Consider the following 26,609-nt stretch of genomic DNA (forward strand, 5'->3'; position numbering starts at 1 on the left):
TTCCTTACTTAACCTGGTTGGTTGGTTGGTTTTTTTAATCAAGTTAAAAAAACCCCACAACTATCCGGATTTGTGTTCTTTACTGGAAAGTTTTCATGGAGACCAGGCTCCTTGTTGCAAAAGGATTGACAGCAAAGGGGACCACACTGGCATTGCTGCCAGGCACATTTTCTGTTGAAGTTTTACAGTTCAGTAACTAATGTTTCTCAGTCAGTTTAGGGTGATGTTAATGGAAGCTGCTACTGGAAAAGGCAGTCCTGTGCTTCCCTCCAGTCAGTTCTTGCCACCTCTTTTGTGCCAACACCAGCACTTCTATGTTTACAAAACCCAACCTGACAAAGAAAAAACATCAACCTATAAATTAATTCTCAGCTAGCTAGATTTGACTTCCTCAGCCAGCTCATTATGGGGTCTCAGGAACTCAAGTGCTGGCATAAGCAGGAACATGTGGCTGGAGATGAAAGGAAGAACATATACCATACCTTTTTTCTGCAGCAGCTTTTACTGAGATCAGTTTAAACCAAACTGAGCCTCCTTTAGTGTGGAAAGGTGCAGGTGAGATAATGCAATGGTTTGCTGCTCCAGAAAGGTATGGTCCCACTCCCATTGCCCTGCTCCCACCTGAAGAGTGTGTTCCCATCTCTTCCTGATCTGAGTTCACACCGAGATGCAGGACTAGAAGGAACATGACTTTCTTCTTCCATGGTCAAAACACTCTTAGTTTGGCTGGGTTGTATCATGAAATGTCAGGCATCCTGCTGCTCACATGCCACCATATCCTAAAAGGAGGGCGTGAGAGAAGATGAAGTGTTGATAAATTTCACTCTTCTGTGAACAAAGTCTTCTCAGAAGGACCATATTTTTGTCATTTCTCAGCCAAATTTGTGGTGTGTATGCCTGGCTTGTGTGTGAAAGTGTTTTTACTGTGATTACCTGGTATCAGAATGAGTTCAGTATGCAACTTGTCCTTTGACTAGAGTCTCCCAGGATGGCAGGGCACAACACACAGGGCAAGAAGCAAGAGATAATCAAATACTTGCTACTGCAGGTAAAGAAAGCAAGCCTGCAGAGAAGGCTGTAGATTGTGGTGGCACAGGAATTGTTACTGTAGTTTCCCTCCATATCATTAGTTCCCAACTACTTTATCTGGCATTCAGAAGCAAGAGAAAAACAGCATGTTTTGGCAGTCTAGCCAGCCCTCTCTCGTAGGGTTTGGTGTCCCTTAGAGAAGAGGTGCTGAGTGAATGACTCCTTTCCTTTTCAGACCAGTTTGACTGGTAGCAGGATGTGGCATGGCTTGAAAGAAGGCATGCACAGAGTTACTGGGACAGTTGACTGCATCTGTCTGATTGGCTTGCAAGAATAGGCTGTTTGACTCCTGGGGAGGAAGCCTGGAGAGGGTTGCAGTTTGCTTCCAAAAATGCAAAAATTTGCAGTGATGTGGGAAAAGAGACTGAAGAGTGGCCATGGCACCTGCTGAAGTTCTTTCTGTCTTCTATCTTCAGAGTCATGTAAGGTTAGTACAGGTTTAACATAACAGTGTACAAATTTCAAACCCCCCTTTCATGGCTGCACCCCCATCCACTCCAATAGCTCATTTGTGCGTTTCTATTCAGTAATGTTTTTGATAAGATGGTGAATGTGATTGTCTTACACAGAAGTGATCACTTTGCTGCTTATCAGAACGAAGTCTGAGCAGCAGATATGGGGTGTCTTGTGTCTTTATTTATTTAGGATTTTTTAATTACACGTCCTGTGTGTCTAAAAGTAGTTTTACAAGAGAAATGTTAAGTCCCTGGTAATAGCCAGGTGGTAGAGGAGCCTTCGAAAGGCCAGTCCCATGGGAAGTGCAGATATCTGGTTTCAGGTATGGTTAAATTGCAAGCTGCAGCCTCTGCAAGAGGTTAAAATGCCCACGACCTACTGACCGTGTGACTTTTATCACTTCCTGCCGGCAGATGGAAAATTGTATTTAAATGGTAGGGATTAATGGAGGACTTAATTGAACAGGAAGTTTTTCAGCCATTCAGATGATGGCTAAAATGATCCATACACTGTTACTTCTGACATTTCTGCCAGAAGTAATCTCTAATTTTTTTGCTAGTGCAAGTTGCTTTTAAGGCGATCGTGAAAGATTGCAAGAGTTGACGCGTTCATGTTTTTCTGAGGTTCAGGAATGAAATGATCTGTAAAATAACTTTTTTTTTTTTAATTAAAAAAGTCACAAATGCAGAGAGAAGGCTGTTCAAAGCGAAACAAACTTTCCTTCAGTTGCACAGCTTTGATCTTGCACCCTCTTGAGCTCTAGCAGTTGGTCAGATTATTGGAGAGGGAGCTGCTGATGTGTTTGGACATAATAATCTGGCATATCATGTGCCATTCAGTCTGAATCTGCAGCAGTTTTGAAGAGAAGCATGCAACAAAGAACAGCACTGAATTTATCAGGAGCTGGGGTTTTGGGTAGTGCTGGAGGGCGTTGCATGAGTAAGGAAGTGGAAAGTTCTGTCATCTAAACCGTGCTGTTTTTGTTTAATGTCTCCTGGTTGGGAACTGGGAAGCAAACAGGTTTTGCAGATGTCCCTCAGATGTCTGAGAATTCTGAAAATGATACTAGAGGAATATTGAAGTCACACAGTGTGTTGTGCTAAAAGTAGCTTTGACTTCAGTGTAATAAAGTAGTGGGCAAATGCTCAAGTTTTATGAAAATGGACAGGCTTTAACAATCTGTAGATTCTCTTCCATAAGGGTGGGAAATAATTTTATAGAGCCAAAAACACTTTTGAAAAAAAAAAAAATAAGTATCTGTGGTAGATAACAAGGTCCCTCTTACACATAAGTCAATGCAGACAGAGGGATGATATTGCAGAGTGGGTGAAGTGCAAGGGGAGACCATTTTGTGCCCCTGGGCTTGTCCCACACTGGCTTTACTTAGTACCAGAAGACTAAGAGGATTGCTTTGCTCTTCCACCTGCCAAGTCCCGGCACCAGGATTTTACCGGTTTTTTGCCTGTAGGTGGAGACTGTGCAAGTGAGCTGGGAATTGCATCCCCCACCCAGTATAGAAGGTGCTTGTTAGCATGGAGTTTACCTTGTTTAGTTCCAGCACATGGGACAGGGTTTAATATGAAAAAATAATTGTATTTTTGTGGTTTTCTCCTTGGAGAAAAGTTCATCAGGATGTAATACTTGCTCAGACATCTGCTGGTGATTATTAAAAACAAGCAAATGTGAACAATTTCCTTCCCCCCCCCCCCCCCCCCCCCCCTTCTGCTGGGGTTTTGTATTTTAGTTTTCTGTTATAAGGTGATGCTCTTCTCTGTGCAACATTTTATGTACATGGCATGAAAACAGCAGGCCTAGCCTAAAGTCAGTCCTTGGTGATGTGCTTCCTGTAAAACTTGCCTAGTATGGGGTGGTGGGTTTGGCTGAAGCTGAGAAATAGGAGTCTTGGGTCACACTACCAGAAAAGAGGGGGAGCCCCTATTTCTGGATGCAGGAACTCAAGTCTCCATTTGCCGAGCAGGTCTGTAGGTGTCTGTGCTGAGCTGTACTTGGTAAGCAGTTTGTAAGGTACTCCAGTGAAGAGAACCAAGCAGCAGATGGAGGTGAGAAGTGCTGCATAAGAGGTATGGCTCCAGAGCATGGTGCAGGAGCCAGAAGCAAGCTGTGCATAGGAGGGAGCATGGGGAGGAGTCAGACTGTTGAAGATGGCCATGCTGCTGAAATAAGCATTCATCAAATGTCACTCAGTACTGATCCACATTATGGTGGTGGCTCCCACTGTAGCGTAGTCCCATAGAGTCAACTTGGTTTTTCTAGTATCAGAAGCTATGTCTATGGAACAGTCTCTGCAGCATGCATATCTCATGGAACTGCAAGGAAGCAGAGGTATCCAGGCCACTCCAGAATAGACTGCTGCAGTACGTTCCCATTTCTTGTCCTTTGTCAGTGAGGATGGTTTTGCATTACTATGCACATTTGTAGCTTGTGTGAGCATATCTGGGCTGGCCCAGCTGAATGCTGTTGGCTGTGGTGGCAAGGATGTTGGCAATAACCAGGATTTTGTGAGGAGCATTTGTAGGGCCTACAGCAAAACACCTGCAGTGGTGTTGTTAGAGCCCCACGTGGACTGTTGGATTTGAAGGCTTAGCCTGGGTGGGTTTTTGCAACCTGCAGTGTGGTTTCAGTGTAGACATAGCTGGATTACAATCCATAGCAGTCAAAAGTTAACAAACCGGTGCTCACGTTCTTAGACTAGATGGAAGCTACTCCAAAATAGGAATTTTTAAGAACTATTGCAGGACAAAGGAAGGGTGGCACCACCTGTTCCCAGTATTCAGAAGGATCTCTTCTGCCATCTATTGCCGTGTACAGCTCACCACATGCCTCTATAGAGGAGAAAAAATTCCTGTCCAATCTCAGCTGGGACAACCGTGGAGAAAGTGGATTTCAAAGAGACATTGTCTTGCTGAAATAGATTGTCCAGATCTTACACTTACACAGGAATAAGTCTCTGGACCTGGATTTATGGACAGTCTGTAGAACAGTTGATATAGTGTGATCTGATGACAAAGGCAGTTAACTGTAGAAAAACAGCTTCTTGGGGGCTTCATTTATCTGCCATATCCTCATTTGGTTATGCTCCCCCTGCCTCTTCTCCATTGGCAGCAACTGATAAAAAAACCTCCTGTACTTGCCACAGCCATGTACTTGTACATGGGATGGGTAGAAGCTTTTGACATTCGATGGTAAATATCAACCTTTTTCCAGCTGCTGGAGTCTGAATCATGGAATCATAGTATACCAGCTTGGAAGGGACCTCAGGGATCATCTGGTCCAACCTTACTTGGGAAAGCATGACCTAGACTACCAGTGTTAGGGAATGCCCCCCTTCCTTGGGGAGATTATTGCAATTGGCTGATTGTCCTCATTGTGAAAGCTTTGCATCTAAGCAGAATCTCCCTGGGAGTAACTTGTGCCCATATCCCCTGTTTTCTCCATGTGACTCCTTGTAAAAAGAGAGTTTCCATCTTCTTTTTGATGTTTGAAGGCAGATAAGTGGATTTGTATTTGTATTGTGCTGGAATTGTGCCTTGGTAATTTGGGGTCCTGGTTTTGTTTGAGTGTGACAAGAGTTTGCAACCCTGTGTCCGGCGCTGCGGTGACATACATGGCATACAATAAGCATGGACTGTTCTTGCATCAGATCTAGCTAAAACATGTTGCAGCAGTAGGATGAGAGGAGATCCATGCTCCTGGAGAAGGGCTGCAAGCTTGACGGATTACAATTTTGCTTTTTTTGTGTTGTTTTTTGTTCATCTTTGCTTCTGTATATCTTGAGGTCTATGGAAGGGACTCAGGTTCACACTGGGAAATCCTACTGCTGTATCAGGGTAGCAGCAAAATTCTCTGACCGCTATTGATGTTTAAGGACAAAAATTCAGGGCGTTTAGTACCCAGTGTGATTCATCCCCCTTGAGGTTATCTAGACCACTGAAGCAACTGAACTGCCTGGATCCATAGCTGAAATCTAAATGCAGGTTTAGTTTTCTACAGCTTCTTCTATACCATCCAGAATGGGCCTCAGTCAAGCAGGCAAGGTCTGCGTCCCTGTGTCATCATGGCCACTTGTATGTGTGAGGTGGAGTATATATGAAGTGGAGTTGTCCAGTTCCTCCACAGTTAACGCGATGGGGAGTGGTAAACAGTGTCTTTAAGGCAGCCTTTAAGAAATCTTATTTCACTCAAGGCTGTCATGTACATGATTTTAACGGCCAGCTATTTCATTTAGTGGGTATAGTATCTCTGTTAAACTGCATGAAGTGAGGTGCTTTTGGAGACTGCAAATTCCTGATCATGCTCACTTCTTGTGATCAGTGAGCATGGTCAGGAAAAATAGGCGACCCCAAATTAATGATAATTTGAAGAGTTCTTAGCAAACAAGTTTTAGTTGCCGGCTTTACTTTGAACTTTAAGCATTAAGCGTATGGATTAGCTCAATTATCATCCATTAAATGTCATTCCCAAACGCCTTTCCATTATTAGCACTGGCGCACATGATAGTGACAAGGATTTCCCAGTTGTCCTGTGAAGAATGGTACCTCCAGCACCAAATTTTGCCTGTTCACCTTAGGCCTGCCTAGAAGTGCCTGTCACATGCTTGCTTTTGTTTGAGGTGGAAATTACATACTTGATAATAATCTGATCTCTAGCAGACGCCTGTCTATTAAAACCTAAATGACTTTTTGTTGTGGTGGAGTTTTCCCTCTTTTTTTTTTTTCTTACTTTTAATGAGGGCAGAACATACCTACAGCATATCACCTTCAGGTACAGTTACCTTAATAAACAAAACTGCACCCCCAGATGAATCTTTGCATATAGGCATGTTGTGCGCTACACCGAGTGTCACGTTGCACAGTGCAATTAAACCATATGTGTAAATTGTGTGTTAGCTCTCATGAAAACAAAAGATGGTGCACTTCAAACCTGATCTAAATCAGGGGTAGGGACAAGTAAAACTTGGAGATAACTACTTCACCAAGCCAGCAAAGTGTCATAGTAGGGAAATTAATAACCCAGGTACATGGCAGAGGAGAAATTAGAACAATATTAGCACAGAATGTTGAGCACAAAAGCAAATATCAGTGTGGTAGAGCACCTGTCTGTACCAGAGCTTTCCCTGTAATGGGTACTAGCTGCTGATGGATGGGCAGCCATAATGCTCAATTGTGATTTGTGCAGCTGTATGGGATAGTCGGGTTGAAAAAGCAATATGGGAAGTCCCACAGAACTTAGCTCAGCTATATCTGTGCAGGGTCAAGCGCACCACATATATGGTGCCCTGAATTTCTGGCGCCCAGATTGAGAGGCATAATAGTGGAGGTGTGGGAATTGCAAAGCGTAAGTGAGCAGCAACAAGAAACCTGAACTTTCTCTGTTAAAAGGTGAGTTTTGCTAGGGAATGGCTTCTCAAAAGCCCAACCTTAGGTCAGACCGTAAACAATTCTGTATTCCTGTCTACTCAGTGTTTAGTGAAAACTATTACCAGCTCATCACCACTTAGTAGTAGTAGCAATTTTAATGTGATTAAATGTCTGCGAATACTTACACTGCAGTTCCTCAGGAGGAGAAGCAACGAAAGCAAAGTGTTAAAATACTGATACTGCTTTTAGAAAGATAGATTCACCGGATGGTTTGTGTTGGAAGGGACCTTGAAGACCATGTAGTTCCAACCCCACCTGCCATGGGCAGGGACACCTTCCACTAGACCAGGTTGTTCAAAAGACCCATCCAACATGGCTTTGAACACTTCCTTTGCTTTAGCTTGCAGACTGCTCATGAGCAGCTCGGAAAGTGAAAAACATACTGCATTCAAAAGGAGATGGGAATTAATCATGAAACTGTGTCAGTCAAGCAGCTTCTTAAGCTATAGTTCTGATAGAGTTTGGAAATATAACTCTAGTGGTGATACCATAAAGAAAAAGGATATAAACATCAGACTACAGAAAATCAGGAAACAACAAAGCCAAAAATGAAGTTCAAAGAATAAATGAAAGGTTGTAAGACCAAACAGCAACCAAATATTATACTACATAACAAGCAGGAAGTTTTATTATAACCATCAGATTGCTGGAGATCAGAGAATATTTGAAAACCAGGTCTATTTGCAAATCTCTTCCCAGTTAAGATGTTTGGGTATGAGGACAGCCTTTCAACCCCAGAATTCACTATAAATAGGTTAGTATAAATACATATATATTATCAATTCAGTTGTGCTTATTGTTCTTTGTATGTGTTTTCTAGTACTTAAGCTTTGCTTTCTTTTAAGAGTTATGGAGTAATAAACCAAAAATAGTTAGATTTTTGTTCTGATGTACAACTAAATCTTGCGTGCTGATAATTTAATACTTGGTTTGTAGCCAGTGCAGCACACGCCGTTATCTAGAGTATTAACATTTACTAAATTTAACACAGACTACTACTAGCCCAAGCTTTGCTTTGCAAGAAGAAAACCACCTTTGTATAGTACGGGTTTTCTTCCTAAACATGTCATTTTCTTCAAGCTAAAGGAGTAGTGCTAGGATATTCTATTTTAAAAGATGTTTCCGAAGTATTTTCAGCTAACGCAAACTGTAGTGTTTTGGTTATAAAGAATGCAATTTGCTTAATATATTCAACTAAAAATAAATTCCAGTCTAAAAAAGCTTCAAAAAGTGTATTTTGTATTGGAGAGAAATGTTTTGTAGTCTATCCTATACATTTGAGGTATTTTTGTTGCGGAGTTTTAGTCTCTGGCCTGTAATTTGTTGTCTCAGACCTAAACAGTCAGTTCAGTAGAAGAGACGCATTCCAAAACAGTGGAGGTGAGGTTTCCTCAGGCTGAGACTTTTTTGAACTTTATGTCGTAGCTAGGTGTTTAAAGTCTTTCAGAAGCAGTAGAAGGAAAATAACATTCTGTTGGGAGAAGGTGAATTACTGTTTAGTTTGAATAGTCTGGATGTTTCTGGCTGCGTGTTGAGTGTTTATATGATGTTTAGATGTGGTATTATTTTGAGTTCTTCCATCATCTTTTTCCTTCTTGCAAAGTTTGAGTATTTGCAGGTCTTAAATAGTGCATACCCTTTTGGTGAGGACAGAGCGAACAATTTATTTTGAGAACACAAAAGGGATTTTTGTTGTTCTTTTTGGCACCTGTGCCAATCTGTCTTCTGTTGCCAAATGCATGCTAAATAGGTCATTCCAGCAGAAACTGTTGCATTAACAAGCAAAGAATGAAGCCCCACTGGTGGTATTATGTGTGTATAGAATTGTTTAGGTTGGAAAAGGGACCTGTAAGATCGTTGAGTCCAACCGTTAACCTATCACTGCCAAGTCCACCACTAAACCATGTTCCTAAGTGCCACATCAATGTGTCTCTTAAATACCTCCAGGGGTGGTGACTCAACCACTTCCCTGAGCAGCCTGTTCCAATGCTTGACAGCCCTTTTGGTGAAGAAATACTTGCTAATATTCAGTCTAAATCTCCCCTGGCACAACTTGATGCCATTTCCTCTTCTCCGTATCTCTTGTTACTTGGGAGAAGAGGCTGATCCCTGCCTCACTGCAACCTCCTTTCAGGTAGTTGTAGAGAGTGGTAAGGTCCCCCTTGAGCCTTCCCTTCTCCAGACTAAACAACCCCGGTTCCCTCAGCTGCTCCTCATAAGACTTGTGCTCTATACTCTTTGCAAGCTTTGTGGCCTGCTCCTGCATCTCAATGTCTTTCTTGTAGTGAAGGGCCCAGAACTGAACACAGGGTTTGAAGTGCTCTTCCCCAAGCCTGTAATGTTGCATGGGACTGTTGTGACCCAAGTGCAGGGCCTGGCAGTGAGCCTTGTTGGACTGCATACAACTGGCCTCAGCCCGTTGATCCAGCCTGTCCAGATCCCTCTGCGGAACCTTCCTACCCTCAAGCAGATCAACATTCCTGGCCAGCTTGGTGCTGTCTGCAAACTTACTGAGAGTGCACTTGATCATTGATGAAGATATTAAACAGAACTGTCCCCAGTACTGAGCCCTGGGGAACACCACGTGAACAGTTGCCAGCTGGATTTAACTCCATTCTCCACCACTCTTTGGACCTGGCCATCCAACCAGTTTTTTACCCAGTGACGAGTATACCCATTCAAGCCATGAGCAGCCAGTTTCTCCAGGAGAATGCTGTGGGAAGTGGTGTCAAAGGCTTTACTAAAGTCTAGGTATACATCACTCACACAAAATGTGTTTCTGAGCACTGATCACTTGCTTACTTATTCTGCCTTGCTCACAAAGGGTGCGTGAGTATAGCAGGCTGCTATACTTCGTCTGATGTAACTGTAGTGGAGGGAGCGTACCTCCTTTTTTGGCAGCAACTTCACACTTATATTGGATTAAGTGTAATGTGAAACCTACCCGAAATAATTGGTTTTATGCTTCTAGCAGTTTTCATGGGGACGTACAAGGTTATTAAGATGCATACACTCCTTCACAAGGGAACAGTTTTAAGTTGTTGCCCGTGTTTTGAAAGGTATGTGTTTTTCCTTTTGCTGGCCCCCTTTTGAAACTGGTTATCTTTACACAGATCTGGAGCAAAGGCTGCTTAAAAGTTTGGCTTTTTAATCCTAACCTTGATGCCTCATCCCAATATATTGTAGCTGCAGAGTAGCCTGTTTTTTTTCTCATAGCTCACTCTGTATACCCTCAGGCATTGAAGTAGAAGCCTGTGGAACACGTGTCTGTCCATGCAAAAGGCAGCAGTTTTTGCAGAAACTAAAGGAATCTGCAGTCACAAAAGAATGCCTTAATTTACTAGTGCTCATAAATTGAATGGGTGATACGTATGCCCTGTAACTGCTCACGGTTTTAATAAAAAAATGGTGTTTCATAAGGAGCAGGCCTGCTTTGGTGCCACTGAGCTCAAACGAAACAAGAGGAAGTACAGCAAACATCCACAGAGGTGTGAGAGAAGCATCTCAAACACATCTGAACATACAGCAACAAGTCTCCACAGCTTCCCTGGGGAAGATGCAGAAGTTCATGGTTGTAGCCTGGAGTTGGCTGGAGGGAAGATCTGGAGTTTTCACTGTCCTTGCTGAAATGAAGGGCCCCCACTCCATGGGAGGTAGTGAAGAGCTGGTGATGCAGCCAGGCCGCGCCAGGCTGTGTGCCCTGTAGGAAGTGGGCAAGCAAAGTGAGCAGGGAAGGCTGGCTAGCAGAGAGTGTATTTTCAAAGACGGACTGAACCGAAAGCTCTTTCAACTCACTAATGTGTTCAGGCCATTTCCTAATCCTCTTTCAGTGCTTTAGGGACCAGTACTAAGGATGGTGCAAGCAGCCCTGGCAAATCCTTGCTGCAAAGGGTTAATTTTGAACCATGAAACAGGCTTAACCTTTACTTTTTTGGGGGGTGGGGGGTTGGAGGGGTGTGTGCTTGTGGAGTCCTTCCCTATGCTTGTCTTTGATCACATGAGATCACAGCATCTAGCTTCAGAGATGCGGATAGTGGATGGTGTGTGGTTTTAACAGCCCAACTGAGGAAGCACACGGATAGGGAAAAATTGCTGTGTAGATGAGAGTAGCAGGCAGAGTTGCCTGCTAACCTTCATAGTCTGTGTTTTGCCAAGAGATGGTATATTTTGTGCAGAACAGAAGCCAACACAAATAATTTTTCTCCGGCCGTGTGTGTGGTTTTGGTGATATAAATGTAGATGGTTGAAATTAAAATCCCATTCGTCCTGTGCGGGAGTCCTCAGTCTGCTTGAAGGAATAGGAATTTGCAAAGCAATCTTGAGTGATTTTGGGGATATGCAGGCAGACCTGTACAAGACCTTCATTCTGGAAAGTTAATTGTTTATAGATATGGAGAAATACGTGTCCAACAGTCTTAGTTCCGATTTAAAAATTGCAAGCACAGTGATAAAAATAAACACCATGTTGTATTTGCCATTAAGGAGGTGCGAGTAAGTAGTAGGAATGGCTGGTGGGTTTTGTTGTTTGGGGCGGTGGGTGTTGAGTAGTAAGGACATGGACAGTTTTATGCAGAGTTCAGGGAGAAAATTGCTGTATGTTACTTTTCTCTGTTTGTCATTAGGGGACATTTATATACTTATACCAGTACTTCTGGGATTTTCATTTTTTTCCCCTTTTAGCCACAAAAATGCAGGATTTTAAAGCACAGTAACAAACCTCTTGCCCAACTATTTAAGTTTAGTATCCGTGAAAAAGAAGAGGTTTCTCAATTCCGTGTTTCAGCCACTCTGAAGGATAACTGCGCTTTCCTTGAGTCACAACAGCCAAGCCTGCCATGGAGTGACAAGACCTGGTTTTTCCTTCAGTGTTATTTGATACATGTTTCAGTTTGACATTATGTAAATAGTCTGCTATTAGGGAAGAAAATGACATAAAATTGCATCCTTTCTCAATGAGGTTTTAAGTTCTTTCAGTTGCTTCTCTGCCTTTTGAAGCTGTAATAAGGATCATAATTAGAATCCCAGTTGCTTAAGTGAGAAATTAGCATGTTCTTAAATGCTGAGCCGAGCCAGGTTCCCAGCGAGACCCCCTCCGGGTATCTGTCCTGCCCTAAAGCGCTTTCCCTAATACCAATTTGTGTTCTAGACATATTAAAGAAAATCATATTCATTGCCACCTAGCAGTTAATCAAAGCCTTCAGATAGGCTTGAAATAATTTGCTGCCTGACTGCCAAAACCACCTGCATCTGTTCACTCTCTACAGCCGTACCCAAGCATACTCTAAAACTTACCAGTCTATCACTCAGTACCAGGACTGAGACAAATTCACTCCATGCGTGTTCTTCATCCTTACAGATTTACCACAAATACTACTTAACCCCACTCTGGCCCTCTGCGCTTACAGTCTTCTAGGCTGTGGCCAAGGGAACAAAAATGTAATGGCTTTTACCTGCTGTTTTCCCTGCCAAAGATATTTTATCTTTCCCTAAAGGCTTCAATTTGTTTTTGTAGAACTAGGCACTAACATATATTCCTTATCTATTAATATATATCTTAGAATGTAAATAAGATTCTAGCAGATTGGAATAAATTAAATCCTTAATGGAGCTAAAATAAACCTAATTTGTAAATTAATTAAAAACAAGAAGCAAAGAACACTAACACTTAAAAAAAGTAGGCATTTTCATGGTGCAAAATACAGATTTAATTTCCAAATAAGTGAATGGTAAACTGTAATTGTATGATACACAAGAAAATACTTGGAACATATGAAATAGTAGTCACAGATTTTATAGTCAAGATGTTTTCTTTCTGGTTTTCCAAATTGTCACACAAGATAGCAAAGGGTGAAGCAAATAAAATACTGTCTTTGCAGTTGACCTGGCTACGAATATGATGTTGGTGGGAGATGGATTCAAATCCCTCTCTGTTCCCCATCCCTCCCCCTTTTTAAATTTTATTTTGAGTTCTGATTTTTTTATTTTTATTTTTTTTTTTTTTTATGTTCTGATGTCTCTCCTACAATTTTTGCCTAACATGCTTCTCATATGCTTCTTGTTTCCACAGGCCAAGGCTGCAAGCACAAAGGAAGTTTGCTCAGTCCCAGCCAAACAGTCCCAGCACAACTCCAATAAAGATAGTGGAGCCGTTGTTACCCCCTCCTGCCACTCAGATTTCTGACCTCTCCAAAAGGAAGCCCAAGACAGAAGATTTTCTCACTTTCCTCTGTCTTCGAGGTAGGAGTCTTGTAGCAGGCTAGGGGGACAGTCTCATTCAAAGCATGACCCATAGCACCATGCACCAAGCAGCAGCTAGACAAAAGTGCTGTACTACACTTGAATATATTGTGTGCATTTCAGCTCTCAGCAATTTGACCATACCTGCAGCAGGAGTGTTCAAGTTCATGGTTGTAAAGATTATAAAATGAGGCCGGTAATAGCACAAGGGGAAATTTATACTTAGTACTCTGTTATTCTGAATGTTTTTTTTCTAGCTCTCTTAAGTCCTTCCCATCCTCCTTTGTTTTGTCTGACTATGAACTGCAGAAGTGCTTATCTTGCCTGAGTACTTGTTCCTGCAAAAGGAGAAATCTGGTTGGAAATTCCCCTTCTCTACCTACTCACTGTCCTTTATTGTTCAGTCTGAGGGAGGCTTTTCATCTGTCAGTGGGTGGAGGGGTTGCCATTATTCTTAGCTGCCCCGGGAGCTGGATTGCTCCCATGGTGATAATTAAAACAGGTGAGCTCCTTCGCTCTGCAGTGAAGATGAGGCATCTGAAGTTGTACAGCAAGAAACCTGAATTATCTCACAGTAGCAGGTGCCTGAGCCTGGCTGGAGCTGTATAGTGTGTGTCTGTGGTCACTGGAGCGTGTCTGTGAGCCTGCATGTCAGACTTGGGGATCTTAGTGTGAGGTACGGCTGACCAGATGAAGCTAAAGAAGAAGACCTTGTATGAGTGGTCTCTTTTCTTGGGACTTTCCATGGCTCTGTGTCCCAAGTCATGTACTGAAGATCGCATCTTTCAGTTTAATCTTCCAGTTGTCATAATAGCTCTCATGGTATGTTTCTCTTTCGGCAGGTGCCCCCCATAGCCCTCTTTGCTAGTCACTGCTTCATCCTTGATGTGCTGGAACAATGCCTTTTTGTGGTTATTTTGTCCCATTACTTGCTGAAAGGGTGTGCATTTGTTACAGAGGGTTTGTCTGCAAAAGTCTTACCTAGTGCATTGAGTCTTTCAAAGCTTGTGTTTGAGTTTCCTCTTTTAGTTCTGAGATCTCTGTTGCATCTTTGGGCAACACTGGTCAACACCACCTATAGCTTCCTGTTGAGACTGTCTCACTGTAATGCAGCGTGTTTTGGTTTATTTTTTCTTCTTTTCTGTGAGATTTTAGGCTGTGATAGCTCTAGACTAGTATATAATTTATCTGTCTTGACTCTGGTCCAATATGGAACCTCCATCCTGTTGGGACTTCTGGTAAAGTGGGTGGGTGGAGGGATGGAGGGGGGTGGTTTGCTAGCTTTTGTGTTTGTTTAAAGGATCGTGAGGAGCAGAATTTCTAATGCAGCTTAAGTTGTATCACAGTCCTCTGAAATTTAATCTGTGGAAATGTATTTCTAATTTAGTCTGCTGTGAGGTTGATCAGTCTGTTGGCAGCATGTCATTGCTGTGATCTGGGCCAACTGCCACAGTTGTTGGTGGGAAAATTCAGATGGTGGGGGTGTGTGTGTATTTGTGTGAGCACACATGGCTGCATTCACACGCTTGTTTCCTCTGCTTGCTAACTAAGCATGTTATTTATAGCTTTGAAGGCACTTGCACTTAAAGAAAAGCAACCTCTGTGGGGATGTGACTTGTCCCCATTTTTATTTCCTACTGTCTCTTGGCATTCTGCTTTAACAATGCAGATGGGAAGGATGGGTACTTTTGTCCTCTTCCAGTACTTCGTTCAGAAGGTTGGGGGTTTTTTTTCTTTTTTTTTTTTTTTTTTGTATATTTCTTTTTCTTTCTTTTTTTAATTTTAATCAGTGACTGTTTAGCTCTTGCACCTGTAATTTCCTTCTTTGTTATTCATCTGTAGAATAATTGATGTTTTGTACTGTCAATTAAGAACTTGCTATTCATTCCTAATTTCTTCAGTATGCAGGAGTGCTCGTATATTTCAGACAACACGTGCATTCAGACGGCAAGATCCCAATTACAATTATAGTAAAAACCATGAGAGGAATATCTACTCTGAGTGCCACATATGGCATGTTCTTGGTCTGCTCAAACAGTCTGAAGAAAGGCAGAAAGGGGAAGCTGTCAGCTGTTTCAGCACCTCCACAAGGTTATTGCTCTATCACCCCTTTATAAAGCCTGAAAAGAACCAGTAAAATCAGGATTGGGTATCTGCTATATGGATTCATTTCTGTGGAGGTGCAGGAAGAGTGTCTGTGACTTGGAGGGAGAAGGAGTGGGGCTATTGAGATCAATATTAGCATGTTTCTGGCTGCAGTGTCTGGACTGCTTTGTCCTTAAGGAGGTCCTGGCTACCTGAGATTGTGCCCGTTTGGTCCCTAGGGAGGTTTAGCTTCAGGTGATTGTCTCTTTTGATGTGCCCATTGGGAAAAGGAGGTGGAAGCTGGTTCTTAATACGCTTACAGGAAGTTCCTGTAGCAGCCTGCTGGTACACCCAGCTCCAGAAAGGTCCCACAAGTGGCCTTCCAAGGCAGCAGGCTCAGTTTGAGGTTGCTCTTCTGGTAGTACCCAGTGAGCTTGGAGATGGAAGAGCCAGCAGCTTACTTAAACCCTGCATGCAGAAGACTTGTGTGGTCGTTTTTTTGGGTTTTTTTTTGGTTGGGTTTTTTTTTTTTTTTGGGGGGGGGGTGGGGTGGGGAGAGGTTTGTTTTGGTTTTGAACCTCCGTGCTATTATTTGTTGAAATGCTGAGGGACTCAAAATTGCTTGCATGATGGGACATGTGGTTGTTCTGACTTCTGTCCAGATGTCTGTCCAGCTGTGGCTTTTTGCACTTCCATGGTGAAATGTGACATACAATTATATGGAAATAAGAGCACATTCACAGGGTGTAAGTTCAGCACTTTGAAAATTATTTAGTAGTAAGTGTAGTGGCAATAAGATCCAGGAGAGGAAATCCCCATGTTTGTGGGGTTTTGTTTCGGTTTGGTTTATATTTTTAAAAGTTTGGATTCTCTTAGGTCTTAGTCCTTCAAAACATTCTGATGAAATAGTCGCTGCATTCATGATGAAAGCTTCTCTTCAGCAACGGAGTCTCCTCCAGGACTGGGAAAACAGTTTTGCAATCATGTCTCTGTCCTTGTTCCACACCGAGCAACAGTGTCAAAGGCACAGTTTAAATTTGTCCTTCAGATTCTTTTCAGTTTTTAAATAGAAAAATTTAAAAATCCTATCACCACTACAAGTTCAGGCTTAGGTACTCAGGGGGCGGGGGTATTTTAAGCAGCAGCAGCTGTATTCTGTGAGTGATGGAGCAGTACTGTCGTGACAATGTGGAAGAAAGGCCCTTGACATGCATAAGGTTCCATAGTTAGGAAAAGAAGTCCCGTTTAGATGGCCTTGTGCTAAATGCCAGAAAATCTAATGATTCAGATCACTTTAATTTCTTATTTTTAGCATCCTGTTATTTCAAAGGGAGATAATTTAACCAAGATGACCTGCTTGGTTTCATTATGCAGACTACTAGGGACTTTAGACATATTTTTAATTAGTTTGTTTTTTGAACTCTTTGATTTGATAATACAATGTACTAATTACTTCTTAAAAGGTAAGCAGAGCAGAATGAAAAAGCTGTAATGGCTGATGAATATCTGAGAACCCTGGAGTACCTCTAACTGACTACACTTGGCAAGGGCTCCCCGGCTTTCTATTATTTTAAAATTATTTTCCTTTATTTATTTATTTATGTATTTATTTTAATTACTAGTATATTGTGACCCAGAATTTTGAAGACAAGGAAGGGAGTAGGGCAGGTATCTCTGAAGTGTTTGTCTGCAGCATTCTTATCTTTAAATAGGTTCTTTGAAGGAGCCTGGATGTCCTTTGCTGGAGCATAATTAGTATCTTTCAGCAGCAGGTGTAGACATAAGTGTGTCATCTCCATGCGGTTGTACAGCGGCTTTCATTTTTGCTATATTTTCTGCCTCTGATAAAATTTTTTGTTAATAGCTTACATTACAGAGCATTAAGTTAACTTTACTCTCTGTAATTATTTACAGGCTAAAAAAATTGAAGAGAGAATAATATAAAGCTAAAAGGGGAAGGAGAAACAACTCCCAGTAAGCAATAGATCTTTGGCAAAAGGTGATAACAGGAAAGCTATGATGAGGAGCCTACATTTTAAGATGTTTTCCCATGATCAGTTTTCTTATAAAGCTGGGCCTGTGGGAGATGCATGCTAGAGAATTTCAGGGATTCCTAAATAAAGATGGTTTAATCAAGATCTCACAAATTGAGTTTTCAGGCTCTTCTAACAACTGTTCTGTAAAACGTGCGAATGTTCGTTGTCTTTGAGTACTGCAAGGACTTAATAGTGGTTTGATTGTTTATCAGAATTGAGCAAACCCAAAATAGAATATCTCACTATAGCATGTTTTTCTGAACTTGAGTAGCTTCTAAATCTCAGTGCCCCAGTTCTCTTGCAGCTTGCTCTTAAACAAGTTTTTGATTTTTGTTTTTAAACACCTTTTCTGGGTGGTAGGCTTGTGGGCCTTTGAACCCAGGCTTCTCTCTTGAGTCTTAGGAGAGGTTGCCTGTACCATTAGATACTTGCAGAGGTTTTCCATTACAGCAGGAGAGCCCCCCAAAATCAGAAAGTTGGGATCTCTTAATTTTAGGCATGGTAGAAAACAACTGTTAATTTTGCCTAGCTTTTGACAAGGCAGAAGATATGGTTGTCTGGTAGTTCAGTATCAATAAGTAGACTGGACTTTGAGAGCCAGTGGCTGCATCAGTCACATACTTGAAGCACCAGCCTTCCAAGGGAGCACATTTCCACTGTGGAAACATGCTCACCAGATCAGAGTAAGCACATTAGATAACACAGAAACTTGATTAGGCTGGAAGCAAAGCAGTGAAATGCTAACACTGCTCAAAAATGTGAGCTGCTGTGCAGCCTGGGTTAATTTTTAGAATTCAAAAATAATACAAAAACATGCAGATATACAATCATTTGCTTAAAATACTGGAAGAAGACTTTTTATCAGGTCTGTTGTTGATCATTTGGTATTTGAGACTGCCATTTTAGGATGGATTAAAACACAAGAATAAATTCTGAGGGTATTTAGTCTTAATTGCTCAAACATTTAATAAAAATAAATTTGCATTTCATAACTGTAATTTCACAATTTCGCAGGCCTTTAAAGTTAGGAGTAACACTGGTGTATAAAATAAGAGGTATTTCTCATATGTGCAACTGCCCAGTCCACCTGTGGAATATGCTGCTTCGGGCTCGTAACTAACTCTCGTGGTGGTTTAGAACAAGAGTAATCAGTGTTGGCAGGGAGAAGTGAATGTGTGGGCTCACAGTGAACAGAACAGCAGGTGTATGAAGTATGCAGAGAGAGCCTGGCAATCGGTACCATAGTATTATTCCTTCTCAGGGGATTGTAGTGCTTCTTGAGGGCTGTCCCTCCAGGCATGCAGTGAAACATGTGTCTTCCCATCAGTGTGTGCCTATTGGGAGATTTAAGAGGTGGAGAGAGCTGCTGAGTGCAAGATGGAGTAGCCTTCATGTAGTACTACAGCTGAATCAAAGTACTTTCTCCTTGCTCTTCCCGGTTTGGGGCCCCTCTCTTCTGTCTGTTAATGATTCCAGTATCTAACCCTGCAAAAAGCCATGGGATTCAATTAACTCATTGAAACAGGAGGCTTGAGTTTCAGCCTTTATACTTGCCACAGACTCACTCAGAGTCCCTCAGCGAGCTGCTTGGTTTTTCTGTAAAATGAGGATAAATGTTTAACTCTGTATATAGGTATTGGCATAGTTGGATGTCGATTATGGGTAAGCCACTGGCATAAAATCATGAGTGCTGCGATAGCAGCAGCAGCACTTCAGAATATTGCTGCCCACAGTTTTTGGTGCCCAGGTGGGCCATGTAAAGGCAATGGGCAAAGGCAATTCCTGCCCTTCCTCAAAGCCAGAAACATTTGGGCCTGCTTTTGTAAACCTGTAAACCTTCCATAGGTTCAGTGCTCCCTGAAAGGCTTATTTTGTGCCACAGACGGGCCTCAGGATCTCTTGGGTCTAAAACCTGATAGCCTTTTGGGAATGGCAGTGCAGTGGTTTCAGACTTGTGGACTTGTCTTGTTCATGATGGAGGGGAACATGAAGTTGGGGGTTGAAGGGTATGTGGGAAGGGTTGGTTTTGATGTTCACTGCTAAATCTAGCCAGGTTAGTGAAGGTATAATGCTTTCAGACTGCCAGATATGAATTCTAGATGTGAGAAGCACTTTCTTTTCATATTCAGTGGACTCTGGTATGTGTTTTGTGAACTTGGGAAAGTGAACCTTTTTTTCCTGGGGACTCACAGATTTCCCCATCTTTACTTCATTTCCCTGGAAAAGGAACAATTTCCTTTCCTTTTTGGTTTTAGCTCTACTGCTTTGAAGAATGGACCATGAAGAAAATGGGGTTTATGCCACTACACTAGCTGATAAGTTATTCATAACACTAAGCGTCTTGTGATTCGTATAATGACAGAGGAAGGCAGAGTTGGAGAATTGGTGTGTTTCTGAGCTCTGTTTCATTTTTGTATTTGGGATGGCCTTTCCTCCCTATTTGTCAGGAACCGGGGGAGCTCCCTCTGTAACCTTTCTTGCAGGTGGAGTTAGACAAGTGAGATATAGTTGTGCTTTCGTATATAGTTTATGCAGTTCATTCTCATCCAGCCTTGCTCCGTAAAACGACCATAAAGTACAGGCATAAATTGCATTTATATTCACTTCAGGGACTTGTTCCTGTCCTGCCAAAGCATAATGAGTAGGACATACAATAAATGAGAAGCAGGCCCTAAATTATAAATACTGAGATGCCAGTATGTTGGGAGCATTTGGGGAAGCACGGTTTTTCCACCTGCATACAGCCCCAAAATGAGGCCGTGTGTCAGAGAAGCTGCCAAACCTCTGGATGCAGCTCATTGTAGGTCTTGGCATGCTGCATGTTTATTAGGGCAGGCTTAAGTCCCACATACCTTGACCTGCCTTGTGCTTAAATCATTCTGATGTCTTAAATTGTTTTAAGATTTTTCCAAAGCACATCTGGGTTATGTTTAATTGTTAGGAGGAAAAAAAATCAAAACAAAGCAGAGAGGAGCTAGAGGGGGAGTTGGTGTAAATAATTTATGGAGAAGAATCCTCCAATTTTGTAAAAACCGCAGCCCAAATTACAGAGAAGGCTCTTGGATTGAGATGATTTTTGTTGTGGTTGTAACATACCAGGGTTTGAATCCTGTCCAGATGAAAACATTTGGTTTGTACTTCAGTAAATATTGCAGAAACACTGCCAGCTAATTCTGAAGAGTAATGAAATAGTGCTCTTGGCAAAGCGCATGCACTTTCCATACTTCTGATTCCACTCTTCAGATCCAAATTCAGACGTTTTTAAATATGTTTAGCTAGTCCAAGACAAAAGTTAATGTAATTTAATGAGAAACAAAACATACTGTAATTTAGGAGGGAAAACTACACATTTGTCAAATAAAATTTAATAACCTCATTAATCAAATAAAATAGCCGAAAAAGAGTATAGCTTATTCTATTAATCAGGCGCTTGCTGTTGAGGTCAACGCATCTGTATATACAGGTTGTGTAAGCATCAGTTCTTCCTTCTGTTAGTAGCAAGCCTGGATTTTGCATGCAAAGGGTAAGATCTTTCTGAGGAGACTGCAAAAAGCAGCACTGTGGCTTAAAAACCCATACTTTACGTTGTACTTATTGTTGTATAAGCATCAAATTATTATACAGAGGACATAAAATACATATGTCATCCTTTCATATGCATTAGGCAACACTTGTGTGTAGTTGTGGTAATTGTTTTTCCTATATAGTTAGGTTTTCTTTTGTGTTGCTCTCACAATAGGAGGGAAGACAAAAATACTCGAGAGAATTTCAATAATGAAACTGCAGATACTGATGGAAACAGTTGCCAAACGTACTTCAAACCTCATTTTTTAAAGAGCTGAGTATCCTTCCGTCTTGTAATAATTCATAGCTTATTGTAACCATGATGAGTGAATTAAAAAAAGACAATTACATTGATTTTCTCAAATATTGCCGTGCACAGTGTATCTAACCCCAGAAGCAGTAACTCCTGCTCTGCCACTGGTGAGGAGAAGGTACCTGGGGTTCTGTTAGTTGCCTGAGCTTTCCGCCTGGCTTGCAGTCCTTTAGGCAGCCATTGCAATTTGTTAGGCTTTCACAATTGCATGATGAGGGCCAGTTTGGGGAATTTGGCCTTTCCACAGTGATTTGGAGGAGGCGGAGGACACTGGGAAGTTCCCTTTGGGTTGTTGCCTGGCCTTGGCCATACGTTTTTTGCTCTTGACTGTGAGTTAACAGTGAGTTTTAAGCAGGAAAATGTGAGTGGCACATGTTCAGATCAGGGCAGCAGGTCAACAGCACTATCACATGCATACTGCTGGTAAAGCTGATCAGGTATCCTTCCTGCTTTACTGAGTTTCTTACCATTTAGTGTCGGTAATTCCTTAAGTATCTTCCTTCTCCCATTGCTCCTGCAGCCTGTGTCCGTCTGCTAACTTACCTCTTGCCACTCGCCTCTTTTTGCAGCCCCAGCTTATTTGAGTCTTTCCCTTCTGCCCTGCTGCTCCTGCATGCCATTTATTTCAGCTTACTACTTGTGCCATAGCTTCTCCTTCCTCCCCATCATGTTGTGAATGCCTTATCCAGTTCTCTGGTGATGGCATACACTTTTCTGCAGATATTGATGCAAAACAAAACAGCTGTCTTGAGCGGGGAAGGAAAGGCATTTAGGAAGTGTGTGCCTAGACATCATCAGGACAGAATGTAAAATGTGCAGCTTCTACATGAGATTGGAAACATACTGTGTTTCATGTTTTGTTTAATAACATAAAGTGATATATTAAGCTACACATTCAATAAGAAAAAGTGTGCATAGAAATTTTCCAAATCTTTGCTTGAGACCTTGTAACATTACATTACAGCTACAGCATTTATTAATGGACTTTAATTTCCTTCTGAATCAGTTCCCTGATCCAATTCACCACATGGCCCACAAAAAAATTATACTGCCACAGTTGAGGTGGTGGCACAGGAGTAAGAACAAAAGGCCAGAAGGAGGTAGATGCTCTGTAAACCACTTTGGATGCCAAGAAAAATGTGCACGCAGCCATAGACAGCCTAGATGGTTCCTTGTATGAAATGTCTTTGAGTTGTGGGAAGTCAGATTTATTCTCTGGATTACCATTAGATTTGTTGAGTGAGCAGATTTTTCAGGCACCTGCTGATGGGGCGCATGACAGGGTGGGTTTCTTAATGTGGAGGGCTGCTCGCATGCTTTGCCCAGGTGCTCGAGACTGCTCCCCTCCTTCATCCACGGCAGTGCCCGTGGCAGCAGCTGCCTGCACAACTTGGGGGCTCCTGGCACAAAAGGAGACTTGTAAAATTCAATCCAGCCACAAGCTCTCATAACTCTTCTCACAGATTTTTCTGCTGTTTTCTTGAGGATGGAAAGTGAGGAAGGGGGGAACTGCATACCTAGAGTGCTGAGATTGTATGCACCACCTCCCAGGCACAGATGTTGCTCTCTATCAGAAGCACTGCAGTTCTTCTCCTTTGCTGTTGGTTACCAATTAAATTCTAATGTCGCCCTTGTGAGAGGAAGAGGTGAGATGATTGCTCGTCTTTACTCTTGTTGTCTGGCTGGTAAAATATGTGCAAGAATGAACTGGAATAGTTGCCCCATGGGTTTCTGTTGGTCAGTGCGTCCAGGCAAAGACAAAAATGTGCAGAATGGTGTGTTGCACATTAAAAAAAAATAAGCAAGCAAGCATCTTTAACTGCGTTCTGTAAATGTGTGTGTATCTGTGCATCTGGTGAACCTGCAGTTTTGCTTATTCTCATAACATTTTGCAGGAGTTTTATCATCTTGCTATAATCTGTCATTTCCATGATAAGTATCTGTTATACATGTGTTGTGGTTTAACCCTAACCAACAACAAAGCACTACACATCTATTCACTCACCCCCGCAGTGGGATGAGGGAGAGAACTGGAAGAATAAAGTGTGAAAACTCATGGGTTGAGATAAAGACAGTTTAATAGGTAAAGCAGAAGCTGTGTGCGCAAGCTGCATGCGCAAGCAGAGCAAACCAGAGGATTCATTCACCACTTCCCATTGGCTGGCAGATGTTCTACCATCTCCAGGAAAGCAGGGCTTCATCATACCTAACGGTTACTTGGGAAGGCAAATACCATCACTCCCAAATGTTCTTCCTTCCTCCCTTTTCCACCAGTTTCATATGCTGAGCACGACACCATATGGTATGGAATATCCCTTGGGACAGCTGCAGTCAGCTGTGCCTCTGTGTCCCCTCCCGACTTACTGTGCATCCCCAGCAAGGGCAATACATTTTGTTAGACCAAGTGATAACAGCTGGAAAAACCAAACCAGCTCTTGAGCACACATTCTTCTCCGCATCTCCAATAGTCTTAGACATTTGTGGCTATAGTAACACTACTTAGTGTTGTTTACATGAATCAGCAGCTTTGAGTAACAAACAGGATCCACTGTGAGGTGGGACAGGAATCTTTATTATAATAAAGGGGATGTTCACCTAGCTTCTACTCATAATGATGCATCTTCACGTGTACGAACTTTACTAGTTCTTCAGTCATGAGAAGTCTCAGTTTTATTCCCGTAAGAAGAGTTTTGGGGGATTCTCTTAGTTCTTTGCTGGGTGTAAACCACCACTGCATGTCAATTGCTCACACTTAACACGTGTTAGGGGTTGCCTAATCAACATAATTGTAATTCTTCTAGCTTGAATGAAATCACAGTGTACTTGCAGGCTTGTCTTTCCTTCAGTTTGCTTCTAAAGGGAATTTGTGGTGTCTTAAGCTTGAGCACCCTCTTTCAGTATTTTAAAGGCTTTCTTAGCCTTTTGGACATGTTTAGCTGCGTAGAGCGAAAGTGGTTTTAACCCGTTCAACCCATAGGTATGAAAAAGTTCTCAGAATGTGAAGCTATCCCAGAACGAGAGAAAGCAAGAAAATGCAGTTTTTAGATTTCTTTCAGTGTCTTCCATCCATAACAATGCATAAATAGAACAAAAATGCACGAGTCCAGCTTTTTTTCCATTCTTTCTGTTTTGCAAGTCAACTTTAATAAATACATAGGGAAAGCTGGGAGAGGGGAGGAGAGGAGAAGGCAACCCAGACTGAATGCTGGCTTTTCTCCAAGGTCTCATATTGCAGAGCACTTCGATCAGTAAAGTGAGGGCTAGCAGGGCTCTCGTGTTATTGGACATTGCTAGTCTAATTTCTCTGGAAATGTACTTCCCAAGCAGTCCCAGCTGTCCCAGGAATGCAGTTTAACCATTGTTGTTCATAATTCTCAATTGAAAGGAATTAAGAAATGTCATTCTGACTTAAAATTTATGCACTGAGATTGCCACGGTTGAATACCAGGAGTTAGGTGAAGCTTGTATCTGCTTGGGCTAGACCCTCCCTCCTTTCTAAGCAGAATGACACAGTTCTTTATTCTGTGCTTTTTTTCTGTGAAAAATAAAGGTGGGGGGGAGGTGGGGGAATTACTATTGTAATAACATTTGCCTCACAGATGATTTTTTTTTTTTTTTTTTTTTGCTGGTTGCTGTTGAAAGCAGCTGACAATAAAGCTTAGGGATGTAGGACTCTGGGGAAGATGAAGCTTAGAGAATAGATGCTATATCTGGTCTTCTGTTTTAATGTTTCAGAAGGATAAAATTTCTGACTGTTTCTCTAATTACAATAGAGAGATTTCAGTCTGTGTTTGAATCTAATTTTGAGGGTTCCTAACAGTAAGTTTGTTTCACTGCCATCATTTGTCAATGCATTAATGCACTGATGGTGCCAGACTTCAGATCCTGATTGGAACTGATGCACAGTACACACTTGCAGAACTAATAACTTCTGAATCCGTACCACATGCTTAGGTACCTAGATGGAATTAAAAAGACTATTTTTCAGGCAGTGCTGGCCTAGAGTGACTCTTTTGGAATCTTCTAGGTAGTTGCTCTTGAGAATTAAAGCTCCCCTCCAAGCAAACGAATTAATGTGCCTCTCAGCACCTCTTACCTACTATGGTTGATTGCTTAGAGTGTGCCAAAAAATTCTGGGCTTGCATAAAAAAAATGTGAAGGTTTTTGTTTCTGTAAATTGCAACAACTCCCTTGTCGTGAAACATGTCAGCAGTCTTAATTTGATCATTAGTCTATATAATTATGGAAGTTGTGGCATGCAAAAGGCTTTTCCCTGGGATAACCATATGTGTCCATACAATTATATCTAGATTGGATGGGTTAATACGGATGTTGTTTCAGGGGGAAGAATTGTCATGTCAAAACCTCATGCTGCTGCAGTGTTTCCCCTAGCTGTCCCAGGGCTACCACTGATGCACAGCATGGGGTGCCAGTGGAGAGTTTCTCTCTGCTCCTCCCTAAGGCAGCTGCAGTCCCAAAGGATCCATTACAGAGGCCAGGAGCAAAGTTCTTTACATGTGGGGGCTAAGAACCACACAGCCGCTGTCTTGCTCCCTCCCAGTGGGATGGTAGAGAGAATTGGAAGGGTAAAAGTAAGAAAACTCTTGGGTTGAGGTAAAGGCAGTTTAATAGGTAATGAAAGAGCTGCATGCACAAGTAAAGCAAAAGAAGCAATTCATTCACCACTTCACAACAGCAGGCAGGTGTCCAGCCATCTCCAGGAAAGCAGGGCTTCATCACACATAATGTTTACTTAGGGAGAGAAGTGCTCTAACTCTGAAAGCTCCTTCCTGCCTCTCTTCCCCCAGCTTTTATTGCTGAGCACAATGTCATGTGGTCTGGGATATCTCTTGGGTCTGTTGGGGTCAGCTGTCCTGGCTGTGCCCCCTCCTGGCTTATTGTGCACCGTGGCAACTACTCACTGGCAGGGCAGTGTGAGGAGCAGGAAGAAAAACCCACAACAAAGCCTTGATGTTATGCAAGCACTGCTTAGCAGTACACCCTGTGTAACATCCCTGTGTTATCAGCACTGGTTTGGTCACAAATCCAAAACATCGCCCTGATGCAAACTACTGTGAAGAAAACTCACTACATCCCATCTAAAACCAGTAAGCTTAGGAAAAGATGATTCATTGCAGAAACAGCTTATCCCAGGTTTTGTGCCATATTTAGGTATCCATTCATTAAAATGTAATTTCTGTAGCTGAGAGTGTTTTGTACAAACTTGGTGGGAGCAGAAAAGACACAACCCCAAAATAAGCTTTAGTTTATTTGTTGGCAGTGGCAAAACCAACAACTCAGAACCAAACAAAACACACAGTTGTGCTGTTTTGCAGAGCTTGAAGCTGGAAGTGTTTCCCAAGGAAGCATCCGCCAAATAGCCACTACCTT

The 26,609-nt window shown here is 42.1% G+C and overlaps 1 protein-coding gene across 6 annotated transcripts in view; it reads left to right on the top strand.

Moving 5' to 3' along the window:
* Positions 1 to 26,609, top strand: part of JARID2 (jumonji and AT-rich interaction domain containing 2) — a 220,279-nt gene that overhangs the window by 145,724 nt on the left and 47,946 nt on the right. For all 6 annotated transcript variants that reach the window (XM_065667285.1, XM_065667283.1, XM_065667286.1 and 3 more), the window contains one exon: positions 13,051 to 13,220. In XM_065667285.1, coding sequence (XP_065523357.1) covers positions 13,051 to 13,220 — 170 coding nt within the window. The remainder of the gene's footprint in view (positions 1 to 13,050; positions 13,221 to 26,609) is intronic.

This window comes from Lathamus discolor, chromosome 2 (genome assembly GCF_037157495.1).
Source record: "Lathamus discolor isolate bLatDis1 chromosome 2, bLatDis1.hap1, whole genome shotgun sequence".
Classification (NCBI taxonomy): Eukaryota; Metazoa; Chordata; class Aves; order Psittaciformes; family Psittacidae; genus Lathamus; species Lathamus discolor.